Source organism: Lynx rufus, unplaced genomic scaffold (assembly GCF_022079265.1).
Source record: "Lynx rufus isolate CCGP_SWC_20201006 ecotype Redwood Valley unplaced genomic scaffold, mLynRuf1.p SCAF_11, whole genome shotgun sequence".
Lineage (NCBI taxonomy): Eukaryota > Metazoa > Chordata > Mammalia > Carnivora > Felidae > Lynx > Lynx rufus.
In genome coordinates this window covers 40,201,061-40,211,316 of record NW_025814825.1, presented here as the reverse complement: position 1 = coordinate 40,211,316, position 10,256 = coordinate 40,201,061, and the positions used below count along the sequence as shown (strand labels likewise).

Here is a 10,256-nt window from a genome sequence, read left to right as displayed (position 1 = left end):
TATTTTTCCTTGTGATTTCTTCTTTGGTCTATTAGTTGTTCAGGAATGTGCTGTTTAATTTCCATGTATTTTTTAAACTTTCTAATTTTCTTCCTTATTTTTCATTTAATTTTAGTTTCATATCATTTAATTAAAAGTATTTTTTATTTTGAGAGAGCAAGATCTCATGCATGAACAGGGGAGGGACAGAGAGAGAGTTGGAGAGAGAGAGAATCCTAAGTAGGCTCCATGCTGTCAGCACAGAGCCCAATGTGGGGCTGGATCTCATTAACCTCAAGATCATGACCTGAGCTGAAATCAAGAGTTGGACACTTAACCAACTAAGCCACCAAGGTGCCCAAGTTTCGTATCATTGTGATTGGAAAAGATACTTGATATAATTTGTACTTGAATTTGTTGAGACTTGTTTTGTGGCCTAACATATTATCTGTCCTGGAGGAATGTTCCATGCTCATGAGAAGAATGTGTATTCTATAGCCAGACCTCTTAGCACGGATCAAGACCCCTATTTCTTTCATTTTTTTCAATTTCATTTCCTATTACTCTGATACTTAACACTATATTCAGCTATCTGGAGCTAGCTTAAATCTCCATGGATGAGCTTTCTTTCCATAAACTTTATATTTCAGTGTAGATTTAGATTTGCAAGAAAGGTGTAAAGATAATATAGAATTCCACTGATGAAATTTCGTATCTCACTCTTGTTTCCTTTTCTGAAGTTATTACCTGCCCGTGTTTGGCAAAATTCTACTCTTCTTCTAGATTCAATCTTGATTTCTATTCCTGGATTGTGCTGAATTACCCCAAAAGTAGAAACGACACATGCTCAGTGTTCCATCAAAGCAGGGCGTCAATAGTTAATGAGCCAGGGAATTTAATAAATCCCTCCAAAGGGAGGAAAGCCAGAACTTTGTGGTTCTTCCTTAAACTAATTTATGTTCTAGTTAATTTTTAATTACTTGGCTGAACTTTTCGTGCCCCTGGATTGTCAGGAACTCTCTCCTTTGCTTCCATTTTCTTATATACTGTTGTCTACAAATTGGACTGAACTCCCCCAAAATGGCAATGTCAGGAAAAGCAACCAAAAATGCCTGTGGGCTATTGTAGATTTTAAAAGACTAGAGAGAACTGAATACAAGTATGAAACTTAATTGTATCCTGAATGAAAACAAGCCCCAGGTATTTAAAAAAAAAATGGGGGGGGGGGGGAGAATGGACAACTTTAAATATTAGATGATATTATTGAATAATTAATTTTCTTAGGTGCCTTAACGGTATTTTGGTGATATAGAGGATGTCCTTCTTAGGAAATGCATGCTAAGATATTCTTGATGTCTGCAATTTAATTTCAAATGATTCAGTGAGAATAAAAGTGCTTGGGCACCTTGAAGGGGAGAGAGAGAGAGATGAAGGAAGAAAATGTGGCAACATGTTGACACTTATTGCATCAAGGTGATGGCCATTATTCTTACCAAAAAAAGCGTGTGTGAACAGTCTGTCTTGCCCATTGGACTAACGTGGTTAGGTTAGGTTAGGTTAGGGCCCATCTTATGTCAGGAGCGTTCTAGCAGCTCGATAACTTCAACTGCTCCAAAATAAAGCAAACAAACAAACAAACAAATAATTGTAATTCTTTTTGTCACATCCCCTTCCTTCCTTTACTGCTCGCCTTCCTTGATTCCTCTGAGACCCAGACAACTGGGAGAGACTGCTGTCCCTCGGCGCTCTCCGTAGATAAGCGAACCCTCATTGGCTGGGCGCGCCCACGTCTTAGTGCTGTGCCGCCGCGTTTTTCGAGGAGTACGGGTTCAGGGTCCGTTTTCGGTGGTCGCCCCGACTCAGGCTGTTGGCACAAATGGCTCAGAAACCGCTGCGCCTGTGAGTGACCACAGATCAGATCAGAACCGTGCGCGCGCGCCTCTGTGTGTGTGTGTGTGTGTGTGTGTGTGTGTGTGTGTGCGCGCGCGCGCGCGTCTGCTCCCTGGGTCTTTCTCGTGACTGGAAGGGAGGAGGAAAAGGCGGGGGTGGGAGGGTGGTGGCGGCTGGTGAGCTCCGATCACGTCTTTGCCTGGCTGGGGCCGGTCTCCTCGCTTCCGAGAGGAGGCTGTCCTGGTGACCCAGGCTAGGAGAGGCGGAAACTGCCAGCGTTAGGTCTCCTCCATCTTAGGCCGCCCTGGCCTCTGACACATTTACACTTCACTTCTCCCCACAGCCCATTTATTAACAAAAACTCCTAGGCGTGGGGCCCATCGGTGGGTCCTGGTCAGTTACGAATAGACTAGATAGATAGGGCTCGTGCCCTGGCACACTTTTTTGCGAGGAGGCGCTGGGGTGAAGAGTGTACATCGATCCATCCATCCATTCATCCACTCAACAAATATTTATTGAACAATTACAGTATGCCAGGCACTGTGCTAGACGTTGCACAGATGGAGTTCCTGCCTTAATGGAGCCTAGAGTTTTTAGCTAATATTAATCAGAGTATCCAGATTAATGTATAATTACGGTCTATAAAAGGAAGAGAAACTTCACGGTTATGGGAGGGAGTATAATAGGGGTATTTGGCCTATTGTGAGGAATCAGGGGAGGGAGGATTGAGCGTTGGTTAATATTTTTGTCTTTATCCTAAAGTCATTGAAATGTTTAAGAACTCCTTGGCGGGATCATATTTTTGTTTTGGAAAGCGATTCTGGCCGCAGTGTAAGAACAAATCAGAGCCAAAGAAGAAGACAGCGAGGATTAGCTAGAGTGATAGCAGAAGAAAAGTGCAGGGATTCAAGGCTTATCAAGGAGATGAGATTAACAGGGTTTGGAGAAGGTTTGGCTGTGAGAAAGAGTCGGCACTGTGAGGTCCTAAATTTCTGCCCTTCAGCAGGATAGAAAACACTGGAAAAGGGCCCCGGTAGTGGGGTTCTTTTAATGTTTTTGAGGAAAGAACATTAAACTGTTGGCTTTATATAGGTTGGTTAGGAAGAAGAGATGGCATTAGAGGAAATAAACGTAAGCATGCTACTTACTTTGTACTAGATTCATTAGATCTCTCTCTAATTCTGCCTCTTTTCTATCACAGGACTCTTGGTTGCTCTGCCTTAGAGTGTCCTGCATTCCTCTTCCTCCCTTATTTCCCACCCTACTTCACCATTCAAATTGTGTTCAGGTGTTCAGAATTCTAAATTTTTCATCTGTTTCTGTCCTTTTCGTCTTCATTGAGTATTGCCCTTTTTGGTGATATTCTTGCTTGTCATCACTTGTTCCTCCAGACCATCCTTCACTCTGTTACTAAAATGAACTTTCTGAAACGTGTCATTACCCAGCTTGAAAACGTTCAGTGATGGGGTGCCTGGATGCCTCAGTCAGTTAAGCGTCCGGCTCTTAGTTTCAGCTCAGGTAATGATCTCACAGTTCGTGGGCTTGAGCCCTGCATCGGGCTCTGTGCTGACATCATGGAGCCTGCTTGGAATTCTCTCCCTCTGTCTCTGCCCCTCCCCTGCTTGCTCTCCAGCTCTCAAAATAAATATAAATAAACTAAAAAAAAAATGTTAAGTGATATGGACATACCAGAAAGACGTACTGACAAAACAATAAGAACTATATTTCAGGATGAGTTCAAAGGCATTAAAAAATGGTATGAGAAATAGAAAAACTTAAGTCAGAATTACAAAAACTCGGGGCGCCTGGGTGGCGCAGTCGGTTAAGCGTCCGACTTCAGCCAGGTCACGATCTCGCGGTCCGTGAGTTCGAGCCCCGCATCAGGCTCTGGGCTGATGGCTCAGAGCCTGGAGCCTGTTTCCGATTCTGTGTCTCCCTCTCTCTCTGCCCCTCCCCCGTTCATGCTCTGTCTCTCTCTGTCCCAAAAATAAATAAAAACGTTGAAAAAAAAAAAAAGAATTACAAAAACTCAGAAATGAGATGATAGAACAAGTTACGTCACAATTTAAGGCCAGTTCTTCTTTATAAACTTCAGCTCTTGCCACTTTCTACCTTTCTGCCCCTTAACACTTTATGCATGCCTCCTGTTGTAGCCTTTTTCATACAAATTTGTATCAGAGTATCTCCCTTTCCCTGATTGTCAACTTTGAGGTTTGAACTGAGTCTTTCTCCTCTTTGTACTCCTAACATGATCTTAGCACAGTTCTGGGCATATTGCACTTAGCATATTGCAGGTGTTCAGTATATGGTTGTTGAATGGATGATTGATAGTAACAGTGGAAAGGAAGAGCTGGAATGAATGTGAAAGATGTTTGGAAAAGGGAATTGATGAGACTTGATGACTGGATGGGGGACTTGTGACTCTTGGTGACCCAGTTGGTGATACAGCCATCCACAAAGCTTGGGAAGTGAGGAGAAGAAGCTGGTTCAGTTTTGGAGGAGGTGAAGCTAACTTTTAGATGTGATGGGTTGAAGGTTTTGGTGACCTTTAGGTGGAGCTGCCCACTGGTCAGTAATAGTTCACATGCACTGAACCTCTCTGGTAACCTCTGGTAACCCAGAGACTGGGTCACATATCTGCCTGATCCAGAAAGACTAACATGTTACAAACCCAGCTGGCCCATTCAAGTTTCCTCAATTGCCGTAACATTTGTCTCGTTTGCAGCTTGGCTTGTGGAGATGTTGAAGGAAAGTTTGATGTTTTATTCAATAGAGTTCGAGCAATTCAGAAGAAAAGTGGAAACTTTGACGTAAGACATTTCCTTTTACTGAATCTAATTTTACTGTTATAGTCAAACATAGTAAAATAAAGTGTGGACTTCTTTTTTCATTTCTCGATTGAACACATACTCTCCCTTTTTGGTTAGATTGAGTTCCTTTCGTGAGCACAGGAACTTAGTAGCTACAGAATGATAGGGAAAGGGAGACCTCTTTACCTTTTTATACTTTTTGAATTTTTTAATACTCCCCCCCTTTAATACTTTTTATACTTTTATACTTGTTACTTTCTTACTACCCACAAAACTGAAAACAGATGAGCAAAATGTCCCTAGGTGATTCTAATCACTGGGTTTGGGAATCGCAGATATATTTCCTGAGGGTATGGTATGGATTAAGTCAGATAACATGTGCAGATGCTTCACAGACCGAAGAGCCTTATCTAAATGTTACATGGGGTTGCCAACTAGACTGCAGACCCCTAGCATACAGAAGAGTATTCTGGGTATGGCGATAATCTATTCATGGGGTTAAAGATTGAGTAAAGATAACAGGCAAGAAATGTGTTTTTTGTATCCTGTATCTTCCCAGGGTATCTAATACTTAAAAATTTGTATTTGGAGAGAGACTCGTGGAAGTAGATTTCTCCATCTTTCCCTGACCCCCTCTTCCCCATCCCTAATTTGAATTGGATAGCCAGTGAGCCAAAATTTATTAATTTATAGATTCAAATTAACTTCTGCAATTGCTGCTAAAGAATTATGTGTTGAGATTCTGCAGACTGATTAAGGAAAAAAAACCTAGCATGAGGCCATTAAGTAGGATAATTAGCTGAATTATGTTAACTATCAATTATGTACTATTTGATAAAAAAAAATCTCATATATCTGTTTAAAAAACTCATTTTAGCTGCTGTTGTGTGTAGGAAATTTCTTTGGCTCCACTCCAGATGCTGAATGGGAGGAGTATAAAACTGGCATCAAGAAAGGTATAGAAATTATTTTTATTTAACAAACGAGTTCTAACAAAGCTTCAAAGTTACACAGTTCTTGATGGGTTGTTTTTCACATGTAGTAGTTATTTAAGAATTTCCCTCTGAGCTCCACGTTGAGCTGGGAAGGATGCCTGTGCATCTAAATGTTCACATTTTGGGGGCGCCTGGGTGGCTCAGTCATTTGAGTGTCCAACTCTTAATTTTGACTCAGGTCATGATCCCAGGGTTGTGGGATTGAGCCCCATGTCAAACTACGCATTGAGCATGGAACCTACTTAAGATTCTCTCTCGGGGTGCATGGGTGGCTCAGTTGGTTAAGTGACCCGTTCTTGATTTCAGCTCAGGTCATGCTGTCACATTTCATGAGATCGAGCCCCCAAGTCAGGCTCTGGGCTTACAGTGCAGAGCCTACTTTGGATTCTCTCTCTCTCTCTTTCTGTCTCTCTCCTCTCCTCCCCTCCCCTCCCCTCCCCTCCCCTCTCCTCTCCTCATGCAGGCATGCAGCATACTCTATCGAAATAAATATTTTTAAGAGAAAAGATTCTCTCTCTCTCTCTCCCCCTCTGCCCCTCTCTCCTGCTTGTGCATGCTCGCTCTCTCTCTCTCTCTGTCTCTCAAATAAAAATAAAGTTTTTTAAAATGTTCACATTTTGAGTTTGGGTGGATTTGGTTTAAAGAAATAATTCTCTTCTAAGGCAGGAATTGAAGAAATGGACCATATGTGTCCTTTCCTTTTTCTAGTTTGAGTGTTTCTTTTCTTTTCTTTCTTTCTTTCTTTCTTTCTTTCTTTCTTTCTTTCTTTCTTTCTTTCTTTCTTTTATGAAGCTCTTTAGAGATTTGTGTTTTCCTTATTCTACATTAACCATTCTCTTTAAGATGTCACTTCATCAACCTAGTGACACTAATAGGCCACAGGTTGGGTAGGATATGTTCCACAGATAGGATTGCAGACTCCTTACTTTTGCTGTGATTATTTTTTCTGTGGGGAAATACTTCTCAAATTCCAAATCAGATCTGGTAACTATATGGTGTCATGTCTGTTTCTCTCACTAGCTCCTATTCAGACATATGTGCTGGGTGCTAATAACCAGGAAACAGTAAAATATTTCCAAGATGCTGATGGGTGTGAATTAGCTGAAAACATTACTTATCTGGGTAAGTTCATATTTTTTGTGTTTGTAATGAATATAATAAAGTGTCCCCAGGAATTAGTCTCCTGGGAAATTTGTGGCTGAATTCTTCTGCCATTACTGCTGAGAAAATGGGGTTCTTTCCCCAAATCTGTGTCTATACCCTTAAGACTCTGACATTTTTTTCTTTGTAGTCTCTCCCACCTCCTCCCAATCTCCTTGTACTCCCACAACCCAATATATACTCGTGTGGCCAACTAGAGGAATAAACTACTTGACTGTGGTATAGGGACTACTTAGGGTATAAATTATGTTGAAAAAAATTCCATGTATGTTGTCTCACCATGTAACATTGCTAGATACATACAACTTGTTTATTAGGATCCTCACTAGCTATAGCTCTGTGTCTCATTAAACTTTTGGTGCTGATTTTAAGTTTTCGGTGCTGATCCTCACATTTTTCACTCCTTTTGTCCTTTCTCTGGTTCTTGGTCCACTTTTTAATTTTGGGTTAAAGTTGTTCCCTTTTGACCCTCCTGAATCTCTTTTAGTGATTCTTTTAATGCCTGGCCATTTTAAAAAAGCACTGTCAGATTTTGTTTTTTCTTTCCCCTCACCTGCTGTCAGTCTATGACTTCTTGGATCATTCAATTTATTTTTTCCTAAAATGACTCCACTGCTCTTCACAGTTCTTTTTTCTTGGTCTCTTACTTCTCTGGAAAGCTTCTACATTTCCTTTGCTGTAAGTGTCCTCCCCATCCTTCCCCACCATAGTCCATCTTGACCTTTATTCTCTACGTCTGGCTGTGGCCCTCATGTAAACAATCTTATCTCATCTTGCTTCAATCATATGGGGCTCCTTTAGGCAAAAACTTGAGGGACGGATTTTTTGTTGTTGTTGTTTTTAACCACTGTTGCAAGGTACACATTTTGAAATCCTTTTGTTGTAGGTGTTAGCATAGGCCTGAACTTGTGGCAGCTCTCACAGTAGTTATTAGATTTGGATTAAGACCCCTGCTGTAGGTATTTATGGCAGCCATTTAACACATGAATTTAGTGCCAGGAGTGGAAAGAGCATGGAGGTACTGGGTTATTTCTGTGAAAGAGATTTTTTGAGGTCCAGTAGGAGGAGCAAACAATGAACTTGATAGTGAACATGTGATAGTGAGCTTGAAGTGTTGGCAGTACATCCAACATGTCATTGGAAGTGATCTTTCTAGAGTATATCAACAAGGTCAGTGTGGAAAAATAGGTTTTGGGGAGTTGGTCCCTTAAAGATGGAAAACAAAGCTGAGAAGGATCAAATTGTTTCAGGGGAAATAAAATGAGAAGGAAAGCACCACGCTGTGGTGGGGGTATATATCTTCATCTAGGCAGCAGGCAGGATCGCTGAAAGCGATTAGAGCAGTGTTTGGGGAGGTAAAGATATTGTCAAGTTCATAGACTCTAAGTGAAGAGAGACTGATTTGGGAGGAGAGACCATTGACAGTTACAGGGTGATTCATGACCTTTCCGAGAATGGTGGGAGATGGAAACCAGAGTACAGTGGGTTCAGGAACTAAGAGGTAAAGCACTTAGAGAGCATGGTCTGCTCTTTTGAGAAATTGGAAACAGAAGAGAAAGGAGTTTTCAGTTAGTGTGTGAGTTCTTTTATTAGTTTTTTATTAGTATCTCTGTTCCTTTATCAGTTAGTATGTGTGTTAATTGGCATGTTCCTTTAGTAATTAGTATGTCTATTAGTATGTTTAATACTTTATTCTTTTCTGAGTGGAAAGAGCCAGCTGAGAAGAGGAGACTGAGTAGGTGAAAGGAAGGTGAAAATTGACAGAGCAAGGTCTTGAAGGCAGCAGGAAGAAACAGGATCAAGGGCCCAAGCCAGGAATAAATTTAAAAAAGGGTAGAGTCTCAAGTTTTTCCCAGTTGCTCTTTCCAGATGTTTTCCATCCATTGGAAGCCGCTGCCTGCATGAAGAGTATGTGTATTCTAGACTGAACTTTCTCAGAACTGCAGTTCCTTTTTCTTATTATGTCTCTCTGGGTCCAAGTGTCTGGGTTTCTTTCTTTTTCTTTTTTTCTCTTTTTTCTTTTAAAGTTTATTTATTTATTTTGAGAGAGAGACAGCTTGAGTGGGGGAGGAGCAGAGAGAGAGAGAATCCCAAATAGGCTCTGCACTGTTGGTGCAGAGCCCCATGCAGGGTTCGAACTCATGAACTATGAGATCATGATCTGAGCTGAAATCAAGAGTCAGGTACTTAACTGACTGAGCCATCCGGGTGCCCCTCTTTTTTTTTTTTTTTTTAATGTTTATTTATTTTGAGAGAGATAGTGAGAATGAGGGGTGGGGCAGAGAGAGAGGGAGAGAGAGAATCCCGGGCTCTGACAGTGCAGAGCCCGATGCGAGGCTCGATCCCAGGAACTGTGAGATAATGACCTGAGCCAAAATCAGGAGTCGGACGCTTAACTGACTGAGCCACCCAGGCACCCCTGGGTTTCTTTTAATCCATGTAGAATCTCTTCCAGAAGACAGGAAGGCTTTTTTTAATCACTGCTTCCCAACTTTTTTCATTTGTAAGGCATCTGGGGTAAACAGACTGGCCCATGGGCTCCAGTGGCCTCCACATAAGGGCTGCTGTCCCTGAACAGGAACACAGTTGTAGCCATCCACCACTGAGACCCTGCAGCCAGAAGAGGGACTCTAGAAGAGTCTGTGCTTATTTAGACATGCAGAATGGCAGGGAGGTAGGCAAGTCATGGCGGGGAGAGAGATTCATCACCATAATAACATTTCTGCAGTTTTGACTAAAACTTGTCCATTTTTCTTTGAACCCAGGTCGTAAAGGTATCTTCACTGGAAGCTCGGGGCTGCAGATTGTGTACCTCAGTGGGACAGAGTCCGTAGATGAGCCAGTCCCAGGTTACAGTTTTAGTCCCAAGGATGTGTCTTCCCTGAGGACAATGCTGTGTTCAACATCCCAGTTTAAGGGTGTTGATATCTTGCTCACATCCCCATGGCCCAAGTATGTGGGGAACTTTGGGAATTCTTCTGTGAGTAGTGCTTGTTCAGTTGGAATTTCTGTAAGCAAATTGCACTGGCTTATTTTGGGCTCTTTTTGCTCTTTATATTGAATATTTCAGCTCTTAGGACCTTTCAGTAGAAATTTTTTGTAAATTGTTTCAGGATACTTAAAAGTATATCAATTAACCAAAGCAAAAACTTTAAAACAGATTGATCTTATGAAAGCACCATTCACAGATGAGATTGCTAAAATTCTAATTATAAGTGAGTTATTCTTTAAATTATGTTCTCTGCATCAAGCACCTTCTTTCAAGCTTCCTCTTAATGTGTTTTGAGGGATTACTAATTTTTAGTTAAAAGATTTACAGCTAGTGGCAGCTATTTAGTTGTATCCCCCCTCTCCTCCCCACATTCCATTGCACATTGTAGTATTTTGGCTTTTAAAATATTTTTTTATTTCCTAGTTTAAA

General features: G+C 41.3%; 1 protein-coding gene across 3 annotated transcripts in view; it reads left to right on the top strand.

Moving 5' to 3' along the window:
• The first annotated feature begins 382 nt into the window (after positions 1 to 382).
• CWF19L1 (CWF19 like cell cycle control factor 1) overlaps positions 383 to 10,256 on the top strand; it is a 33,732-nt gene continuing 23,858 nt past the window's right edge. The window contains exons 1-5 of one of the 3 annotated variants that reach the window (XM_047073305.1): positions 383 to 1,878; positions 4,595 to 4,679; positions 5,557 to 5,635; positions 6,695 to 6,796; positions 9,601 to 9,815. In XM_047073305.1, coding sequence (XP_046929261.1) covers positions 1,856 to 1,878; positions 4,595 to 4,679; positions 5,557 to 5,635; positions 6,695 to 6,796; positions 9,601 to 9,815 — 504 coding nt within the window. In that variant the 5' untranslated portion in view covers positions 383 to 1,855. Of the gene's footprint in view, positions 1,879 to 3,860; positions 4,680 to 5,556; positions 5,636 to 6,694; positions 6,797 to 9,600; positions 9,816 to 10,256 lie in introns of those variants that run through there. The other 2 variants (XM_047073304.1, XM_047073306.1) reach the window with 2 other exon arrangements.